The sequence below is a fragment of the Asterias rubens genome, chromosome 12 (assembly GCF_902459465.1).
Source record: "Asterias rubens chromosome 12, eAstRub1.3, whole genome shotgun sequence".
Classification (NCBI taxonomy): domain Eukaryota; kingdom Metazoa; phylum Echinodermata; class Asteroidea; order Forcipulatida; family Asteriidae; genus Asterias; species Asterias rubens.
Window position 1 is genome coordinate 9,735,278 of NC_047073.1, and position 22,537 is coordinate 9,757,814.

Consider the following 22,537-nt stretch of genomic DNA (forward strand, 5'->3'; position numbering starts at 1 on the left):
ATCATATGTTCACTGAGTCACCACAGGTTTACTCTAAACCAACAGGGAGACTGGCGCGCCTGTTGCCATCTTGGCGTTTGTATCCCCTAGGAAGGTTGTCGAGTTCCCTTGACGAGAAGGTCCAAACAAAAAGAATAAATAAATATATAAAAAATAAAAATAACAAAATTGTATGACAAAGTGCTAAACCCCACTATAACTAAACCCATAGAATACAGTGCATTGCCATAATGGGAATGGTTCACCATCATTGGCTCTTTAACTTTTACACAGTCTGCTCAATTTGATATGAGGCTACCAGGGGGCCCGTCGAGTTATTCTCTCTCCAAAATAAAACTATCCCGTCTTAATTACAGCTTCCGACTTTTAGGCCGTGTCCGAAACGACGACTTCGGCTACAGCTACGTCTAGATCAGCGCGTCTTCCAGTGTTGAAGAATAGGCAGACGCGCGCGATCTAGCCGTAGCTAGCTGTAGCCAAAGTCGCCGTTTCGGACACGGCCTCAATCTTGTCCCTCCGCCCCCTATCGGCAAATTATTGGGGGTTAATGTTAAATAGCGCCACCACTTGTTCGAAGTTTTCAAGTTTACAGTCTCATGTGTGAAAATGGTAGATTCAGACGACGACGACTTGGCAGAAATGCGAAAACTTCGCGAACGTAAGATATAAATAGGTCTTATTTGTTGAATTAACAACCTGATGTGATGCTTGTGGTTACGTGTGAATTGTTTTAAGTGTTGATTTGTCATTGTGAAAACGTGGGTTCATTCATAATGCATTTTGTATGCAGCCAGATTGTACACAGTTTTGTATTGTATTAATTTTGTACTTGGACGCTAGATTCTTTTTTTTTCAAAATTTCGAAAAAAGGAATCTAGCGCCCCAGTCACTGGGTCTAATCCCTATCTATGTGCATAACTTAGTTTATACATGGATGGAGGTAGATAAGAAAGAGCAAGGACCAAACGACCAGGTTCATCCATGGCTCTGTTTATTGCTCTCTAGTCTTGTATTTTTGTATTGTTATTTATTGATGTAAATTAATGTAATGTATCCTGACTATTCAAAGCTCAGCTGCTGTGCAAGCTTCCAACCAAAATTTGATATTGTTGCCATTTATTTTAAAAATTTAAATTAAAGTCTAACAATACATGTCTAAAGAGCGATTATCACACATACATTCCCTTGCCTTGCTTGTTGATCATTTGGAACACTATTATTGAACAAACAAAACGGCTTAACTTCCCTTAACCACTTGACTCTTTTAAGGGAAAAATTGCTTGGTGCCGAGTTTGTTAGTAAAAAATCGGTTGGTGCCGAGTTTGTATGGTACATGTTGACATTCTTGGTGCCCAGTGGGTGCCGAGTTTGCAAGATGCCGAGCTTGCGAGGTGCCTACATGTCAGGTACTTCTAGAAACTATAAGGCTCCCCTGCTGTGAGCCTTTAATACGTAACTCAACAAAAGGGAAATACAAGCATTATGAATGTATATCGAGTAGAATGGGGAAAGCTTTAGGTGTACAGTACACATGAAACTTCAGTTCTGGCTGGCTAACGGTCGCAAAACTTTCACCGATGAACGCTAATTTGAAAAACATATATAGCGTTAAAAAGACCCTAAATATGAGACCCCTATATAAGGCTCACAGGGGAGCCTTATAGTTTCTAGGAGTACATGTCAGGTATTCAGCCACACAGTCAACTCAAAACATAAACATAGGATAGCGATAAAAAATATACAGATATAAGGAGAGAAGTATTATACACCGAAATTATGCCTTAGAGCACCTTGCAAACTCTGCACCTTGCTTGCAAACTGGGCACCCACTCTGCACCAACAAGTCACAGATTGTATGTGAGAAATGGCATTTTGGCTGGTGTAACAACAACATTATTGTAGTACCAGAATATTGTTACCACCAGCCTAAATGCCATTTCTCACATACAATCTGTGACATGTGACTTCAATCTAGTTTTTGCATAAAACTATTGAGCAATATTTTCATGAAAATGTAATCTGTTGTAAAAAATAAAATGAAAATTGTTTTGAACCCTGGTATGACGCTTAATGCTTGTCTCCTAATGCGTGTTGTTGTTTAGGTGCGAGGGAGCGAGTTAACATACAGGAAGACCTGGATGATAACAGTGCAGCAGATGCCGCTCAGAAACAAAATGACGACATGGCCAAAATGATGGGCTTCTCTGGATTTGGTAAGCTTAAATTCTTTGACGGTGTTGAATTTTGTAAAATTTCTTTATGAAGATTTCCAGTGTTATGGCAATGGTATTCAGATCCAGCTATAGACGATGTGACCTGTGACATCACATCTTTACAAAAGAGCCACCAAGCCTGGACTTCCTGCAGGCACTATTTGTACACAGCTCATAGGAAGAATACTGTACATCAAATTTTATATTTTATGGAGATTGCACTGTCCAATTCTTACCAACTTTTGATCTGATGAAAGGGACACATCTCAAAACTTATCGGGCTTTTACTTTCATAACTCTTGGATTTATGTGGAAACTATGACACAAAATGTAAACTTTTCAATATGACCCGTGCAGTATCTTGCCTGCCAGACGAGCCAAAGAATGTACAAGGTCAAACTTATTGTAAACAAAGTTCACATGGTCTTTAGAATTGGCTCAACTATAGAATTGGCCCAACTATGGAATTGGCCCAACTGGAGAATTGTCCCAACTATAGAATTGGCCCAACTATAGTGAGGAGTGGCTCAATTCTGGCCCTTCTTGAAACCACAGCTTGGGCTTTTGCTCACACTCCGTCAGTTATTTAGAAACTGTGCACTTCACATACAGGGCTTCAATCAGGCGAAGGGAACCAAAGTCTAAGCCCATGATGTGGTTTTGAAATGGGCCTCTTTTAAAGCCATTGGACACTTTCGGTAAACAGAATGGTCCAAAGGCCCACACTTCGTTTATTACAATTTATATGTAAAATAACAAACCTGTGAAAGTTTAGGCTTAATCGGTCATCGGTGTCTGGAGAAAATAACGGGAAAACACACCCTTGTGTCCGCACAGTTCGCCGTGTCATGACATGTGTTTAAAATAAATCCGTAATTTTTTATATATCGAGAATTGATATTGTTTTACTGTATTCTCAAAAAGTAAAGCATTTCATGGAATTATATTTCCAGAGAAGTCTTTCACCATTACCTTCTGTAAACCCTGTAGTTATTTTAAATCCATGAAATTTTAACTTTGTTTCTGTTTCGAAAGTGTCCAATGGCTTTAAAGGAACATAACATAACTGGTTTTTGTTTAGCAAAACATTTGCTGGCAAAGTAAGCACTTTTAGGTAATCCACCATTAATACAAACTGACAAACCTGTAGAAGTTTGAGATCGATCGGCCACCTGGGTCACGAGAAAATAGTGAAAAACCGATTAAACATTTTGCATGACATCGATTAAAAAACAGGGATAAAACGCTCACTGAGCGATAAACTCAAAAACAAGAAATTAGTTTTATTTATTTCTCATCAAATATGACATTTCAGACAGACATTTTGCAAGGGATGTTTTCTACTATCATCATTAGACCAAGTACAAGTTTTATGTATATCTGTGATCTTAGACAAGTTTTTTTCTTGCCAATTCTGTGCGGTTATATCTGGGCCGAATCAATAGTTTGGCATAAACAATGAGCATTTGGGTGTAGCCATATACAATGTCTACTCTACTGTCAATGTTTCATTTTGGCTTAATTCTTTGTTTGATCCCCAGGTAAGAAAGCCAGGACGTTTGATGTAAGTGCCATGTTTGAGCAGACCCGGCGCACTGCACAGCAGATTACAGCAAGTAAACCAAGTAAACCTTCTGCGGGTCCAGAAAGGCCAAAACCAACAGAAAAACCAAAACCAACGGACAAACAGAGGGGTAAAGATGGAAGCGACGAGAGCGAATCTGAGGATTCTAGTGACAGCGATGAAATAGGTAGGTCCTTCCTCAGGAATACCAGAAACACCTGAGAGGATCTCTGAAAGGGATACTTTCTTAGTAACTTATTCCGAACAGTTGTTCTGAATATTCTCAGCTACTTATTCAGAACAGTTACTCTGAATATTCCTAGTTACTTATTGAGCACAGTTATTCTGAACATTCTCAAGCCCTGTTCATACAACCTGCGAATGTGAGATCCTGGCCTAAATTATGAGAGATTGCCTAACAAGTGCGAGAGCAACACTTAACTGGTTTGGGCTATCGACCAAAACCAACTGCCACCTACATGTACATGTACATGTACTCCTTGGGCTGAAACGGGGTTACCTTCTCCACATTCCATAAAATGTAGGCATGGGTTTCATCCACTTGGAGCCTGGCTGGTAGAACAGAATAATAATATAGCGCTTTTCACACCCGGAGGGCGTCCCAAAGCGCTTCACATTATTACCCCTGGTCACTGGGCCTTAATTCACTCCTTAAACCATCTCAACTCCCTGGTGGGGAGTATGCAGCCTGTGCAACATTAATATGCGCTACTCGGCTAAATCAATCACAAGAACCATCTCTGCCCTCACAGGTACCCATTTACCCCTGGGTGGAGAGAAGCAATTATAGTTAAGTGTCTTGCTCAGGGACACAAGTGTCATGACCGGGATTCGAACCCACACTCTGCTGAACAGAAGCATCAGAGCTTGAATTCGGTGCTCTTATCCGCTCGGCCACGACACCCCACGACACCCCAAGAATGCACTTCCTTCCCAACTTTTTACAAAGCAATTATTGTGAAGTGCTTTGCTTAAGGACACAACTGTCATGACTGGGATTCGAACCCACACTCTGCTGCTGGCAACACTAGAGCTTGGGTCCAGTGAACTAGACCGCATGGCCATGACAAGACACAAGGCATGATGGTGTATAGCGAGTCATTGTCACAAAAACCAACTCAAGTCCTGGCTATTAATGCGACCTAGAAGTATGACTCAATGAGACAACACAGTTTTAACAGTTTTCTTTTACTTGGAACAGGTCCACCTCTGCCGCCCGGATTCTCAGCTCCAGCTGCCTCCTCATCATCTAATTCCTCCTCTAAGACCAAGCAGCAACCTAGTCAGGATACAGGTGACAGTGACAGTGACAGTGACGATGACGATGATAGCGGGGATGACGGTCAGGAGGATGAGGTAAAACACAGCGTTTTCCCTTATAGGCCAAACATAATTTTTGTCTCAGGAGACAAAAATTATTTGAGCATGTACAATGTTTTTACCGGTACTGGTATTTAAATACCAATACTGGTAAATACGTTACTGTAGGCCTACATGCTAAAATAGTTTTTGTGACATTTGTTTACTCATTTCTTAAAAACTACAGCACCTAAGCAAGTACTATTTTAAGGGAAGCTTTATACCATCATTGTCTTCAAACTGTGCACATTTATTGTAAATCTGTTGACATTGTGTTTTGTGTCCTACAAAAAGTACCCAAACCCTCAAAGGAACACGTTGCCTTGGATCGGTCAAGTTGGTCTTTGAAAAGCGTTTGTAACCGTTTGTTATAAAATGCACATGGTTATAAAATGCACAATGATCCACACACATTTGCCTCGAAATTGCGTGGTTTTCCTTTTACTTTGCGAACTAAAACAGTCGGTTATTTATGGGAGTCAAAAAATTGACTCCCATAAATGGCCGACCGTGTTTGTCGACGAGGTAAAAGGAAAACCACGCAATTTCGAGTGATACTTGTGTGGGTCATTATATTCTACTTTTAAAATATCTTTCTAATCATATATGCATTTTATAACAAACGGTTACAAACGCTTTTCAAAGACCAACTCGACCGATCCAAGGCAGCATGTTCCTTTAAAGCCATTAAAATACACTTTCGGAACAGAAAAAAAAAAAAAAAATGTTCACAGATTTACAAATAATTTACAGGGTTTACAGAAGGTAATGGTGAAAGACTTTTCTTGAAATATTATTCCATGAAATGCTTTACCTTTTGAGAAAACATTAAAACAATTATCACTTCTCGATAGCGAGAATTCTGGATTTATTTTAAACAAATGTGATGACACGGCGAAACGTGCAGAAACAAGGGTGGGTTTTCCCGTTACTTTCTCCCGACTCCAATGACCGATTGAGCCTAAATTTTTTATATTTTTATTGCCTGTTTCAGTACTCGCAATTTCTTTGCATAGTTCGCAAAGAGCAATTGCAATGAAACTTTCAGGGATTGAAGGTTATGGTGCAATAATGATCCTAAAGCAAGGATGTCATGATGACGTCATCACTGGTCACGTGACGTCATCTTAAAGGTGTTTTATGTTAAATGTTTGAAAATCTAAATCAAATCAGCCAAAATAGACCGTAGGTTTTCTGTTTGCGGGATAGGGTAGGGATAAATTTGGTCTTCATTTTGTTTCGTGTGCGTGACCTCACACGACCTCTACTTCCGGTCGTAACCGGAAGTGCCCTTTAATTCAAAAGTGGCAAAAGTTATGAAGTTGCTTTCCAAGGACGTAAGTGTCTAGCAAGGGTGGGCAGTTCAAAAAAAATATTGATGACGTCACAAATTGCAACAGCGCCCTCTAGCGGCAGGTTGAAAACTCTTCAAAATGGACTTTTTGAAGATGTCTGTGGTGAAGTTTTTTGTAATAACTTCAAATTTCATACACACGTTAACTGTCAGGCAGGCATCATATTTGTGAAGTTTCAGACCAATGGCGTCGTGAGGGGGTCACGTGACGTGGCCTTAAAGGTGCACTATTTGAACTAATATAACTCCCGAAGTAACAATGCGATCATGTTGAAACTTAGTAGGTTGTTACATATTGGTAAGTTCTTGTGAGTTGTGAAATGACGTCTTGATGACGTCATCATGTGATTTGTTATGATTTATTTTTTATTTTGGCACCTTTAAGTCATCAATTCCTAACTGAACATGGTTTAATCTGAATTATTATTTTTATTTATGCCAGATTGAGCAAATTGCTTTGAATACACAACAAATTTCAAACTCAGTTGAGAATATTGAAATTTCATTGACGAAACAGGTATGCATTTGTGCACAAATGCAATCATGTCTAGTTTTATATAAAAGTTGTGATACACGAAGTGTGGGCCTTTGGACACCACTGTTTACCGAAAATGTCCAATGGCATTAAACACTGGTCCGCTGGCCAAATCACCTGGTTAAAACACCTGAGGACCAGTTAAACCCTGCTAAATATGTAGTTCACAGCCTGTGTTGCAAAATATGTAGCGCACCAAGCTAAAATCAATCACAAGACCCATCTCTGTCCTCACAGGTACCCGTTTACCCCCTGTTTAAGTGCAGCAATTATTGTAAAGTGTGCCGCTCTAGGACACACGCGTCATACCGAGGCTTGAACCCTAACTCTGCTTATCAGAAGCACCAGAACTTGAGTTCGGTGCTCTTATCCACTCGGCCATGACACCCTTTAACACTGGTCCGCTGGCCAAATCACCTGGTTAAAACACCCGAGGACCAGTCAAACCCTGCTAAATATGTAGTTCACAGCCTGTGCTGCCAAATATATAGCGCACCAAGCTAAATCAATCACAAGAACCATCTCTGCCCTCGTAAGTACCCATTTACCCCTTGTCGAAGTGAAGCAATTATAGTTAAGTGTCTTGCTCTAGGACATGTGTCAAAACCAGGACTCGAACCCTAAACTCTGCTTAAATACAACACGCCACTAAAACAAAGGATCTATTCTATTTCCATACAGAGTCTACCCAACAGAATACCAGCCTCTCATGAGATTGTGTTAAATCATGGAGTCAAAACAGTGAGTAATTGTTGTTTCTTGTAACTTTATGATTGAGTAATGAAATTTAGTCTAAAAACAGGGGCTGATTTTCACAAAGAGCTAAGATTGATCTTAACTGCAAATCAATCGTAGTTGCAAAGTAAAGTTGGAAGTCACAATACAAATCACTATGGTAATACTGACAATTTGTCTTGCAATGAATTTTTATTGCTGAGTGAAACCAGGAAAAGACAGGTTTCTTAGTAAGCATCAGAATTTGCAGAACTATGTCCGAAATTTGCCATGGTATGCTCGAATCTGGGAGCACTCAGACTGAGAAACGATCCTGCACGAAATGATTCTCAGATTGTGTTTGCCTATGTGGATTATTCTTCTTGCATGGACATAACCGCTTCAGATTTTTAGCAATTTCTCAAAAACATTACCCCCTTTTGAAATGAATTTTGTACAATTTAGTTTTATTGCACATTTACATAAGATTTAAACAATTGACTGGTTCCCAAAACCAAGGTATACTTTGCCTTCAACGTATTTATATGTTAGCAAAACTTTGTAGGTAATGAGTAAAAAACAATGCTTTTATTAATTGTTCACCAAACCTTCTTTTGTTTTAGGTTTCAGCGATGAGTTTAGATCCCTCTGGCTCTCGTTTAGTAACTGGGGGCGTTGACTATGACATGAAGATGTGGGATTTTGCTGCTATGGACGCATCGTTACACTCCTTCCGCTCGTTGCAGCCCTGTGAAAGGTATTGTTCTGTTGGTTAGGTGTTTGATAGATGGTTCGGTGATATTTGTGACATTTTTTAGTGGGCTTGTGGATGGCCTGTTGGGGTTAAAGAGACACTTTGCCTTCGGATTGGTGCTCTAGGCTGTCAAAGTATTTGTTTTGAAATGAATATTGTATAGAAAGGTGTTTTAAAATTAGAATTTAAAGATCCACACAAATATCTCTCAACAGTTTTAGGTATTCATTTCTTGAACTAACACGGTCCATAACTAAACTTTGTTGACTCAAAAATTTGACTTGTCAGGGTTCAAAATTTACAATGGACTGCATGCCCTGAGGGCATGGTTTTTAACATTGGGCCAGTAAACTTATGACTGGAAAAGTCTAGCATCCTTTAATTTATTAATAATGATAATACCTCACCTCATCTGTAAAGGGAAGGTACACGTTTGGTAATTACTCAAAACAAATATTAACTTAAAATCTGACTTGGTAACAAGCATTGGAGAGCTGTTGATGGTATAAAACATTGTGGGAAACGACTCCATCTGAAGTAACGTAGTTTTTGAGAAAGAGGTAATTTCTCACTAAAATAATAAAAGACTTCTAGCCAGAAGTCTTTTATTCTTATCTGAAAGCACAGCATTTCGTCCAACAAGGGTTGTTTTTTCTTTCATCATTTTCTCGCAACTTTGATGACCAATTGAGCCCAAATTTTCACAGGCTTGTTATTTTATGGTTATGATGGGATACACCAAGTGAGAAGACTGGTCTTTGACAATTACCAAATGTGTACCTTCCCTTTAATAAAAAGCAACTATGTGGACTCTGATCAATACTTTTCATGTCCTCCTACTGCTTGTTCAAATAAAAACTGTTTAATTGTAACACCTAATTTTAGGCCTACAATGTTAGTATCTCTCAATTATTTACAATGTATATACAAATTTTTTTTTTAACATGTAATGTTTAAAGTATTACATAACATTGATGTCAATTGTTATTTTACAATTTCTGCTTTGCTGGTTTTCTTTTTGCATAATAGCATTACACATTATTTGAATTGAGTTTGAATAATTATTTGGTGTAATTTGTAGGTCATTGTAGTTCCTAGGGTGACAGAGCTTTCTCTGTCCCAGCTCCCCCGAGTGTGGAACTTAATTCCCAATCACATATACCCGCTACGTGAAAATGAGTCAGATGTCGCCCAATGCATTATTAAGTAATGGACAGTTAAATTTTGGACCAAAAAAAAAGATTTTTTTTTTTTTACTTTTTAAGATCTATATTTGCATCATGGTTAATCTTTAGAACACTTTCTTTTAGGCAATAAAGCTATGAATACAACAATTTTATGATCATACTTATGTCTAATTTGTATCCTTTTGCACGAAATGGTAGTTTAAAACATCACTTTACTTGTAATTCGTTTTTCAGAAAAAAAATGATTTATTGGCTAATTTCAAACGGAAGTAACTCAGCAACGCGATACACCCCAACGCTACGACATATACCAAATTACTGCTGTTGGTGTGTTCTTTCCAGCCATGCATATAACTCAATCCTTGAAATTGTCAACATCTGACTCATTTTCACGTAGCCGGTCACATTTAGACTTCTCCATCACTCCAGACTTTTAAACACATCTAGTGCAAATTGCTTATTGTCAGAGTCATGTGTAAATGCTTATCCTGTGTTTTCATTGTTGAATCATACGATTGCATCTTGTTTGCTGCTATGTTCATTTCTTGTTGCTTTTGTTTTCATAATCTATTTTGCTCTGTATGTGCCATGAGTGTTTTTTTTCGTTCTCTTTCAGATATGTGCGCCTTAAAAACGTTTTATATTTGTTGATTTCAGCCACCAGATAAAGACACTTCAGTACAGCATTACCGGTGACTGCATCTTAGTAGCAGCGGCCAAAGCTCAAGCTAAGGTCATCGATCGAGATGGCTTTGAGGTCATGGAATGTGCCATGGGAGATCAGTACATCGTTGATATGGCTAGGACCAAGGTACACCAATCAAAGACCTGGGTACAATTTCATAGAGCTGCTTCATTGGCTGATTTTGTGCTTACTGTGTAACTTTCATTTTATAACGCTGCTAAGCATAATGATAGACGTTTGAATGTAAATTCATAACGAGCAGGCAAGATGGTCACCTAATTTTCTTGCTAACCTGTGAAATATGCTAATGCGTTTAGCACAAAAAATGTGCTTACTAGTAAGCAGGTCTATGAAAATCGGCCCTGTATTAAGCACAGTTTGCCTTTTCGGGTTTCTTAGAAGCAGAAAAGCAGGTTGAACGTTTTTAGGTTTATGTGGCGTGTCATGGCCGAGCGGTGAAGAGCACCGGGTTCAAGCTGTGGTGTTTGATCAGCAGAGTGTGGGTTCGAATCGCGGCTGTGACACTTTTTCAAGAAATACCTACATGTGCCTACATGTTTGTTGACCTCGCCAATTATTCTCTTTGTTATCCCGTTGGTTTTCTTAGTGATGTCCCTACTGGTTTCCCACACGAAAGCGAAGCAAGGACCTCCCTCTGTCAAGCTCTCTTTTGTTAACGTCTTCGGTTTCAACCGGTAGATAATTCTCCAGAAGACGATCAGAGCATACTGATCGAAACGTCGAGTTAATCCAACGGTTCTTTTCAGAACCACCCCAACTCATTTAGAGATTGTTATTACATGGTGTTACCGCAAACTTTTCTATACGGTAGATAATTGATAATTGTTATGTTTTGTTCTTGATCAGGGCCATGTTTCAACTCTAAACGGTGCCTGCTGGAATCCCAAAATCAAGGAAGAGTTCATCACATGCTCTAACGACGGGTAAGCAGTCACGAGCATGAAAAGTAATACATAACATGGGATTTGAGGCATTGCATGGTGAGGTATCAATATACAATGGTTTGCGATAACACCTTGTGTATATCTATTTGGTAGATTGTGTTCTTTTCAGAACTTGTATTGCTTTATATTCTACTGCAACGGAGTAGATTTTCTGAAACGGGGAGACTTCTCAGTTCTAAAAGAACTGTCATGCTTTTTAACTACTTTCTGGGCGGAATGTAGAAAATTGACCTGGACTACTTCTTTGGCTTTATTGGATTGAGGGGACTTCTCATTATTAAATGCGCAGTGAGTTCTTAATTGGTCTCAAAGTTTCGACTAGCTTGCTCTAGTCATCGTCGGGAGACTGTACCCTGCATTTTCTGTATTTTCCCCGAGTCCTGTGAAACTAGTGGTAAAAGGTCATGGTTTTAAATCTCACTCAAGTGTGGTTTTTTGTCACAGAACTCAGGAAAGTACCGAGTATACAGTGCTTAACACACATGGGTGTAAGGGGAAAAAGCAAAATAAAGGCATACTTAGAATGAAATTCTCTTAAAATACCTTCTTTTTTTGTACTTGGTGTCTTGTTTTAATCTTTGAACGTGCTTTTCTGTTTAGAACTGTAAGGATATGGGACTTCAACAACCCCAAAAGACAGAAGGACGTTGTCAAGTTTCGATCGTTACAGGGACGCAAGACGGTCCCGACTTGCTGTGCGTTCAGCCGGGACGCTAAACTGATTGCAGCGCCGTGTCAAGATGGAACGCTGCAACTCTGGGATGTCAAGAAACCCTTCGTAAGTCTGAGTATAGGGTGTCATGGCTGAATGGTTTAGAGCAGCAAATCTAAGATCTGGTGGTTTAGTCATTGGGGTGTGGGTTTGAATCTTGGTCCTGACACTAGTACTAGCAAGACACTTCTCTATGATTGCTTTTCTTGACCCAAAGGGGTATAACTGAACACCTGCTAGGGTAGAGGTTGATATTACGTTTGAAAAAACCTTCTGAGCATCACGTCAGTCCGCGGCTGTACACTCCTACTGGAGCTGAGAACAATTACAGGAATGTAATTGGCCCAATGACCAGGAAACTAACACCCTCTCCAGTGTTAAGTGCGCATACATTTTCACATACATTACACAACACATGAGACCTAGAGCAATGCATGGCTTAAGTCCAGTGCACTAGACCACTCAGCCATGACAATCCAACGCCCAATGTTTTTACTTCTAAGCCAAGACTTTCGCAACTTCTTGTGGAGTTAAAACCCTTAGTTAGAATGAGCATTTCCTCCAATATGGAGAATTTGTTGGTATTTTTTGTCTTCTGTTGATATACTTGTACTTGATTTGAATGATGCTAACAGTGTTGTAGCCACGGTGGGCGGTGCCGGGCGGGCCTGCCCAGGACTCTGAGCAAAATACACTGTGCTGCCCAGCACAGATTTCCCCAAAATTATACTTCAGCAATGATTGGCCCCATATCTAGTCATAAATAATTTTGTTGAACCATCTGCCCTTGGTAGACTAAACTGAATTTAGAGCCCACCACTTAAATTGGTCTAGCTACAACACTGGATGCAAAGCGAATTTTGACATCATAGCTCTGTTCTCGCTGCCAATGTTTCAGAAGGCTTGAGCTCAGTGCAACTCTTTCTTATTCTTCGCTGCAAGTTTGTGACATCAAAGTTTGCATCGCATTTGCATTTGTAGGAAGTATGAACCGGGATTCACACTGTTTTTATTTTATTTTAAATATTGTAGATAAGACCAACATTCCATCAGAAGACGGCACATGCTGTAGGTACTGATACTTCAAGTATAACGTTCTCATATGACAACAGGGTCTTCGCCACAAGAGGGGGTAAGTACGGTTGTGGCAAAAAAAATAATGAGAAAACTTTATTAGTTGTTGCAAACTGCTTTACAAACCAAATAGACATAATGGTGTAAATGCAGTAAAATAGTTAGTGGCTGTTGTGGTAGTACTAAGTGTAGCGCATGCGCGCTGCGGGTATGTCAGAGGTCATACAAAATACACTTCATACATGGCAACGTCCACACTAAGCTTGTGTCCTCATCTTCCTTATTCCACCATTGACTAGTTCATTGTATATCCATAATACTACATGGAGAGGTATCCAAAGCAATTTTGTAGCACTGTGGATATACAATGAACTAGTCAATGGTGGAATAAGGAAGATGAGGACACAAGCTTAGTGTGGACGTTGCCATGTATGAAGTGTATTTCATATGACCTCTGACATACCCGCAGCGCGCATGCGCTACAGACTTAGTACTACCACAACAGTGGCCTGATGTTTCGACCCTAGCAGAGTCTTTCTCAAAAACAATAGGGTTAAAATACTGCCATGTGCAGACAATGCCAAATACTTCTCAAATCTCTTGTTATACGTGGTTTGGCAACTAAAATTAAAAGCACAAAATCCTGTAATCATTTTACTGTTACTTGCTGTTAACTTACAGGATCTCCTCGCTTGATAAAACTTTCACAGTGGATTGGTGTATTTCTGTGAAAACTAGATGATAACAACTGTACAGGCCTGGAATTTCATCTTTGAGAGGGCAAGGCCATTTTTCAAAGGGCACTTTTAAGACTTATGGAAGGGCACCGAGGCCGAAGACTAGAGCCAAATTTTATTGAGCTGCTTAAGCAGAAAAAGAACCTTAGCACAACAAAATTATGCTTATAAGAATATTGTTACCAGCACTCTGTGACTGGTATCCTGTTCTTTTCTGCTACGTTTTTATTTCTAAGCAGAAATGTGTTAAGTAATATTTTGTGCTTAAGCAGCTCTATGAAATTAGGCCCAGTGCAACAGAGGTTGTGGCTTTTGTGTCATTTCGGGCCTGAGTTTTTAAATAAATCAATAATTCTTTTAAATTTTGCTGGTTGCATTTTTCCAGGGGATGACACTTTAAAACTTTGGGATCTGCGGAACTTCAAGAGGCCAATAAATGTAGCTACAGGACTTGTTAACTATTTCCCATTGTAAGTATAATAGTTTCAGATATCAAGTAACAAACCACAAGGGAAACCTAGTGGGTTAAAGTTTAAATAATGTGGGGTTGAAATATTTCAGCAAATCATAAATTACAAATTTCAAAAATGGTATGGGAGCAAACCCACAGGAAACTTCGATGGGATTCAAACCCTGGTCTTCTGTCACTGCTAGAGAAAAAGTCTCAACATTATTGTGCCTCTTGCTGCCGTGCAATCTCTGTGGTCTATTTGGTAAGACACTGCTCTAGAATTGCAAGAGTTGTGGGTTTGAGTCCCACCTGAGTAATATGCTTGTGGTTTTCTTTTCACAGAACTCAGGAAAGTACTGAGTATACAGTGCTAACACACATCGGTGTATATGGGTAAAACCAAAATACATCTTTATCCCTAGTGCAAATTTATCGTCTTTTATTGTGTTTGTTTTACAGGACGGACTGTGTCTTCAGTCCGGATGACAAGATGCTGGTAACCTGCACCTCGGTTAAGAAGGGAGCCGGGGAAGGCAAACTCGTCTTCTTGGAACGAGAAACCTTCGATATTGTCGCCGAGATTCCATGCGGTGACTCGGTAAGTTGCCCTTGATAAATAATTTGATTAATAATAATTTATTGAATTTGTGCTGCGCTCTCTCCAGGACCAGTCTGTTCAAGGTCGCATAAAGCGAATTTGACGTAAATTTGACGTCACCACCCTCCCTTCGCAGCGATATTCGCAAGTGAGTTGAGCAAAGTTGAACTGCTGCGAATTATTCGTTGCGAATTTGTGACGTCAACATTCGTATCGCATTCACATTCGCAGGAAGTATGAACTGGGCTTTACAGTAAAAAAAAAGAACGTAAGAAAATTACACAGAAAAGTTTAATAAAAAGTACACCAGTAAAAATAAGCAAAATAGAAATCAAAGCCTTAATTGACAAAACAGGTGCATGAACACGGGCGGTTTGGTTGGCTTAGTGGTATCTTTCCTTGCATGAACACGGGCGGTTTGGTTGGCTTAGTGGTATCTTTCCTTGCATGAACACGGGCGGTTTGGTTGGCTTAGTGGTATCTTTCCTTGCATGAACACGGGCGGTTTGGTTGGCTTAGTGGTATCTTTCCTTGCATGAACACGGGCGGTTTGGTTGGCTTAGTGGTATCTTTCCTTGCATGAACACGGGCGGTTTGGTTGGCTTAGTGGTATCTTTCCTTGCATGAACACGGGCGGTTTGGTTGGCTTAGTGGTATCTTTCCTTGCATGAACACGGGCGGTTTGGTTGGCTTAGTGGTATCTTTCCTTGCATGAACACGGGCGGTTTGGTTGGCTTAGTGGTATCTTTCCTTGCATGAACACGGGCGGTGTGGTTGGCTTAGTGGTATCCTTCCTTGCATGAATACGGGCGGTTTGGTTGGCTTAGTGGTATCTTTCCTTGCATGAACACGGGCGGTTTGGTTGGCTTAGTGGTATCTTTCCTTGCATGAACACGGGCGGTGTGGTTGGCTTAGTGGTATCTTTCCTTGCCTTCCAGTTCCACCTCGAGGATCCTCCATTCGGATCTCGCCAAGGGCACGATTTTGTGGATTGTGTTTTCGGTCCCTACCTGATTTTGTGGGTTTCCCTGGATTAATTCTCTGGGGTTTTCCCTCCCACATCTAAAACTGAAACTTGCTTCCTCGTCTTCTCTCCATTGTTTTTTTTTTTAAGCTTTTCTGAGAGTCCTTGGCCTCACAACCAGAATGAATAAATGAAATTCATCTATGCATCATTATTGTTTGAAAGTACATTTTAACACTCCTCACAATTTGAATCATCTACAGTTGTACACCCTTACCCACTCCCCTCCCCCAATGGTTTGACTAAGATACAAGTCGTCAGCTCAGTGCTACAAGGTCGTTAATTGCAATTTCATAGTCATAATAATCAAAAAGTTGTTTATGTATATGCTAAAGTTTGAATAAATAAAAACCCACAAGTAAATGTTTTTCTTGGAAACTGAATGTTTCTTTTCGCCAAGATTTACTTTGGAGACGAATCTTGATCAATAAACTCCATTCGTCAGTGTACAGAAGCAATTTTATCAAATTCTTACAAACTTCACTTACGATCTTATAGCCCTGAGACGACAAACTCATTCACTTGAAGGCAAAGTATACCTCTTTTTTTTAGCTGTTTGATTGTTTTAATCCTGTGTAAATGCAGATGTAGGTCCCCCTATTGACCCCTTGCACGCGTATCACATGCGGCGGATCAATGCCACGCTCACCATGTTGGTGGGCAGTTAGGTTTACGTGTATTAACGCCGCGTCGCCTAAAATGCTCACTTTACTGCATAACATGCAGCATAGAGTTATATATAAAAACGCACAGTCAAATTGCCCACCAGTACGGCGCATTCAAGATTTTTTGCTGATGACGTCGGGTGAAATGGGTCAATACAATAAAATTAACATGTAAAAATTTCATTTCACAATGCGGGTCGCTTTTTTTGAGATATCGCCGAAAATCCGGAGGGAATATGTTCATGCAGGAAGAATAATTCGTAATAGGATTACACAATCTGAGTCTCAGATTCAAACCATGACAACTGATATCTTTTTACACATCCACATAACTTCAAATGCTTCGAGGTGAAATGTTTCTCAAAATGCTTTCTTATATCGAAAGCTGCGGTAGGCTTCTAACCAAAAGTTCTTATTGCCATTGATTTTAAGAGTGATTACCAAATGTATACCTTCCCTTTAAAGGTGCCGGGTACTTTTTCAAAATTTACATTAAACTTACAGGGTTTGAAGATAATGATAGTGGAAAGCTTCCCTTCAAATATTACTAACTAAGGTTGGGTAGTTTTTGAGAAATGAGTAAAACAAGTCACAAAATCATTTTGGTCTCATGAGACCAAAATGATTTTAGCATGTAAAATCCCCTTAACCAGTTATGATATTATACCAAAACCATAGCATAACTGGTTACTACGTTTTTACATGCTAAAACTGAGACGAAAATTATTACTTTTACTCATTTCTCAAAAACTACAGCACCTCAGTAAGTAAAATTTCAAGGGAAGCTTTCTACTATCATAATCTTCAAACTGTGTAAGTTTAATGTAAATCTGTGGACATTGTGTTTTAGGAAAAATGTACATATACCCTTTAAAGGTGCCATCCTGTTGCATTTGTCCTGAACAAGTGCAGTAGATACTATGCTGTATCAAAATCTCATATTTGACTTTCCTCTGCAAACTATATATCTTTTTCAGACTGTCTCCAGATGTTTGTGGCATCCGAAGCTGAACCAAATCATTGTCGGCTGCGGAAACGGAGAGGCGAAAATCTTCTACGACCCAGACAAAAGTCACAGGTAAAGTTTAATGGTTAATTGAAATAAAGCATCCTAGACCTTCATCTTGGTCACGATCCCTGTGTACGCCATCAGTTAGAAATCTTTATTTTGATGATACCATTGAGGGGCCAGACTATATTGTACCTTGCAGCCTCATTTTGATTAAATTGATTTGAAGGAAGGGAGGAAAATGCAAATTTTGTGTACTATGACTAAGGTGTAGTGTTAAAAGCAAAGTATACCTTTGGTTTTTAGAACCGTTTGATTGCTTTAATCACATGTAAATGTACATATATATGATAGAACTAACCTGGAGTGGTTATGTCAACGCAAGTAAAATAAACACTAAATTTAATACACAATCTAAGAAACGTTTCTTAGATTGAAATGCTTTTGAATCACTTTAAAACCACATTCCTTTGAAGGGAATTGTCTCAGAATAATTACAACAGATTTTCCTTCCCTTTAAGTGCTATGGGGATTGTGGAGCAGTGACGAATTGAAGTGATTTTTTAAATGACTTTTAAAACAACTTTTTTTTTCACAGGGGTGCCAAGTTGTGTGTAGTAAAAAAGAAGAGGAAAGTCAAGGAACTAGACATAGTTCGAAACGAAAGCATCATCACACGTAAGTTCACATGAGAGTTATATTCAGGAGGCTTTAATGGCGATTGCCTCCATGCCCCCTGGTCATTGCCTTGGTTCCCTTGAAATGCTACAGTAGAAACTTACAATTCCTCGTAGGGTGACCTTTACCATGGAGAAAATTCCTTGATGATGCCCTTGCCCTTTCAAAAACGAAGCAGACAGGCCTGTATATTTGCTTTTCCTTTTCTTCTAAAAATATTTGACGTCTTGGAGCTTTAAGCATTAGCACACTCAATGTTTGCCTTTGTCGGGGCCTGAGTTCAGTTATTAAACATACTTTTCCTATATTTTCTTTTGTTATTAAGTTTCTGTATAAATGCAACCATAATTCATTACCTTCTTGTTCCATCACACATAACATACCTTGAGAGCTAAATTTTGCATTTCTTTTCTTCTTTTCTTTGAATATTTGAGGTCTTTGAGCTTAAGCTAAACCTTTACAGGGCCTGGGGTCGATTTCACAAAGAGTTAGTCCTAACTTAGGACTGTCCTAACGCGAGATAAGACAAGTCCTAACTCTTTGTGAAATCCACCCCAGATATAATTTATTAAATATGCTTTTCTTTTGTTCTACTTTGTAACTAAATTTATGTATTTCTGTCTCTCTCTCTCTCTCTATTCATGTATTTCCACTTCACTGCTTTTGTCACACTTACTAAATGTACATACCTGTTCATGTGTGTTGTGTTGTTATTTTATCTCCAATAAAGACTCTGCTAAGGTCAGAAAGCAGGCCATTAACTATTTTTTTAAAATTCTTCTTGCAGGCCATTAACTATTTTTTTTTAAATTCTTCTTGCCTGTACTCTAGTGTACTCTTTCTTTACCTTATCGTCAAATATCAATTCTTATGATGCTCAAAGTTCCCGTTAGAATAATCGTTATGTCAGTTTCAACGGAACTTCATTGTTAATAAAATAGTCTTGTCCAATGTGGTACTACATATTTGAATAGTCTCAGTGATTCTGCACTTACTTTGTCAAATTTTTTAAAAAGAAATTACTGCTCAGTTTAATAATTCTTAGTGATGAAAGAAAAGTCATGACATTGTTTGTAGGTGATGTTTTGTCTTAGTTACTACTAGTCAGTGTGTGTGTTTGTTTGTTTGTTTGTTTGTTTGATGTAGTGTTTGTCTGTAGGTACAGGAACAAAAATCTTTGTTTCACCCTAGGCCTAAATTATTTTTATTAGTAGTAGTATTATTGGTTTATTAGGCCTATCTATCTATGCTGAAGATTTGTATGCTATGTTTATTATGATGCATAGATGTTGATTTTGTGAGATGAGAAATGTTGTGCAAAGATAAATTTGTCACTATTAGGCTAGACTTGGTTCAAAGTCTTTGATCGTGGCTTTTTATTCGTCCCACTGATAGCCGCTACAAACAGCGCCCACTTGTGATCAACCTTCGTCATTTAGCCTACGATTAGATTGCGAGTTAGGGCGCGTGATAGCTAATAATGTGGGGGCGTTTTTTCGTGGCTGAGATACAGAAGAATAACTGTGATCTAAGACTTGAATCAAGTCTACTATTAGGCCTAGTCACTATCCTGTGCAAAAAAGCGTAAACTTTTTTTAAAATTCTAACTTATGATTTATGTGCTGTGTATTGTTTACCAAACAGCGCACATGTTACGGATGTACCGTAAGGATCAACCCAAACTGTTGACATCTTACAAGCAAAGTAAGAAGGATCGTCAAGATCCTGTCAAGTCACGTCGACCAGATCTACCCATCACCTCAGGTAAGCATCTACTTGTTGGTCATGGCTTGGAGTTGTTAAATGCATTCTGATGTTGACTGAAGATACACAACTAATGTTTGTTTTCCTTTAACTTCTAGGGCGCGGTGGGCGAGTAGCAGCGGGCGGGGCTAGCTTAGCGTCATATGTTGCTAAAGTGATTGCCGTTGATAAGAAAGACGACAGCAATCCAAGAGAAGCCATCCTCCGTCATGCCAAGGAGGCTTCCTCAAATCCCTTCTGGATCTCACCAGCATATACTGAGTAAGTTCAGACAATTCAAGTGTCATAATCCACTTAAATTTGATGAGTAAACGTGGAATGTTTGAGTTACAGCTGTGATTTGTCATTTGAGTGCTGTTGTTAAAGGCACTGGACACTATTGTTAATTACTCAAAATAGTTGTTAGCGTAAAAACTTAACTCGGTAACGAGCAATGGAGAGCTGTTGATAGTATAAAACATTGTGAGGAATGGCTACCTCTGAAGTAACATAGTTTTTGAAAAAGAAGTAAATATTTTAATTGAATTCGAGACCTCATCTGAGGTCTCGAATTCAAGTACTGAAAGCACACAACTTGTGCGACAAGGGTGTTTTTTTTCTTTCATTATTATCTTGGAACTTCGACTACCAATTGAATTCAAATTTTCACAGGTTTGTTATTTTATGCGTATGTTGAGATACACAAAGTGAGAAGACATGTCTTTGACAATTACCAAAGGTGTTCAGTGTCTTTAACGGCAGTGGACACTATTGGTAATTGTCAAAGACTTGTCATCACAGTTGGTGTATCTCACCATATGCATAAAATAATGAACCTGTGAAAATTCGAGCTCAATTGGTCGTCGAAGTTGCGAGATATTAATGAAAGAAAACACACCCTTGTCGCACCATGGTCTAACAGATGCTTGATTTCGAGACCTCAAATTCTAAATCTGAGGTCTTGAAATCATACTCGTGGAAAATTACTCCTTTCTCGAAAAACTATGTCGCTTCAGAGGGAGCCGTTTCTCACAATGTTTTATATACCATCAACCTCTCCCCATTACTCATAATCAAGAAAGGTTTTATGCTTACAAGTATTTTGAGTAATTACCAATAGTGTCCACTGCCTTTAAACCACACACTGATTCCCAAGGTAAAGGGAATACTGACTCAGATTGTAGTAAATGGTGTAATTTAATACTAATAATACTTGTCATAATACTAATACAGTTTGTACTACTACTATTTGTTTTCAGGACCCAACCAAAAGCAATCTACCAGGAGGAGTCAGACGAAGAAGAAACTGACGACACCGACGTTCCTCACTGGGCAAAGAAACAAAAGCTAGACACAGACACTTGAAGTGTGATTTGTGGTGTACATGTTTAGCTTGATAGAAACACTGGAGGAGTGACAAGATGGTGACACCAATCACTGAGGTATTGGGGAACACTGAAAGAGTGGCCAGATGGCAACACGAATCACTTGGTGCATTCGATTAGCTTCCCCGGGTCGACCCCAGTGTACTCATCCTGGTGAGCCCCTGAATTGTAAACTTTCTCCAGCATTCACACTAATGAATCTTGGCACAGCCCACTGGAACTACTTTCGTAGTGTGCATTTCGCTCGTTTGAGAATTCACAAAAATATTGTAAAATAATTTATCTCAAGATAAAGCTGCAAAGTTAAATTATTTTACAAGCCCGCATTGATACAAAAATACTTAATGATCACAAAGTCGCTGTTTTAAGGGTAAAAATTTGTGTGAGAGTATTCCGATGAATTACAAACGGAATGTCCTAGAGTGCAGGGTCATTGGTTCGAATCCCTTCTGATGAGTCTGAATATTTTCTTCCACAGAAAGTACAAAGTAAATGGCACTATCACACATGGGTGTAAGGATACAAAAAATAGCATTCTTTATTCTCAATACAATTATTACATCTATTACATCATAGTGTAGTGTGGAGCAACTTTCGCCCTGTTCATCGATTTACAGGTTTGAAAAGATGTGGCTTAAAATTCAAGTCTGTTAATTTTTGACAATTGCATTTATCTTGGAATAATTCTGTTGCATTGTGTACCTTATTAAGAGTGGAATATGTGCTGAAATTCATAAGGCAGACTACCCAAGGTGCTGTTTGCCGTTAAAACAAAATTTAAAATTTATGAAAGATCGCCTAACATCACATGGCCGAACAGCCACTACAAGTTGAGGGTTCACCTAATTGATTTGGGCTGTCGACCCAAATCAGCTGTCACCAGGGGCACAGTGCTATCTACTCCTGGGGCTGAAACAGGGTTACCCCTTCACAGTCCGAAATGATGTAGGCATTGGTATCATCCACTAGGAGCCTGGCTGGTAGAGCAGAATGCACTACCTTCCCAACTTTATAGGCTTAGAATAAGCTTGGACAAGTCAAATTGTTGATAGGGATTGGTACAACTAGTACAGTCATTATGAATAATGTGTCCAACATGTGTTCAAAGAT

General features: G+C 39.1%; 1 protein-coding gene across 1 annotated transcript; it reads left to right on the top strand.

Moving 5' to 3' along the window:
- The first annotated feature begins 585 nt into the window (after positions 1-585).
- On the top strand, positions 586-22,351 carry LOC117297942 (WD repeat-containing protein 70-like). The gene is made up of 17 exons (XM_033781134.1): positions 586-658; positions 2,103-2,213; positions 3,755-3,964; positions 5,000-5,154; positions 7,728-7,787; positions 8,384-8,517; positions 10,359-10,512; positions 11,254-11,330; positions 11,952-12,129; positions 13,096-13,195; positions 14,260-14,344; positions 14,785-14,923; positions 17,590-17,690; positions 18,220-18,299; positions 19,944-20,063; positions 20,162-20,324; positions 21,302-22,351. The coding sequence occupies exons 1-17, from the start codon at positions 607-609 to the stop codon at positions 21,405-21,407; spliced, it is 2,025 nt and encodes a 674-aa protein (XP_033637025.1). The 5' UTR covers positions 586-606; the 3' UTR covers positions 21,408-22,351.
- Positions 22,352-22,537: the final 186 nt, after the last annotated feature.

What these genes read in the sequence shown, in the direction of transcription:
- LOC117297942 (XM_033781134.1), top strand. Translation starts at nt 607, where the DNA reads ATGGTAGATTCAGACGACGACGACTTGGCAGAAATGCGAAAACTTCGC. An exon ending in GATGGGCTTCTCTGGATTTG is followed by an intron (nt 2,214 to 3,754) that starts GTAAGCTTAAAT and finishes TTTGATCCCCAG; the next exon opens with GTAAGAAAGCCAGGACGTTT. An exon ending in TTGATATGGCTAGGACCAAG is followed by an intron (nt 10,513 to 11,253) that starts GTACACCAATCA and finishes GTTCTTGATCAG; the next exon opens with GGCCATGTTTCAACTCTAAA.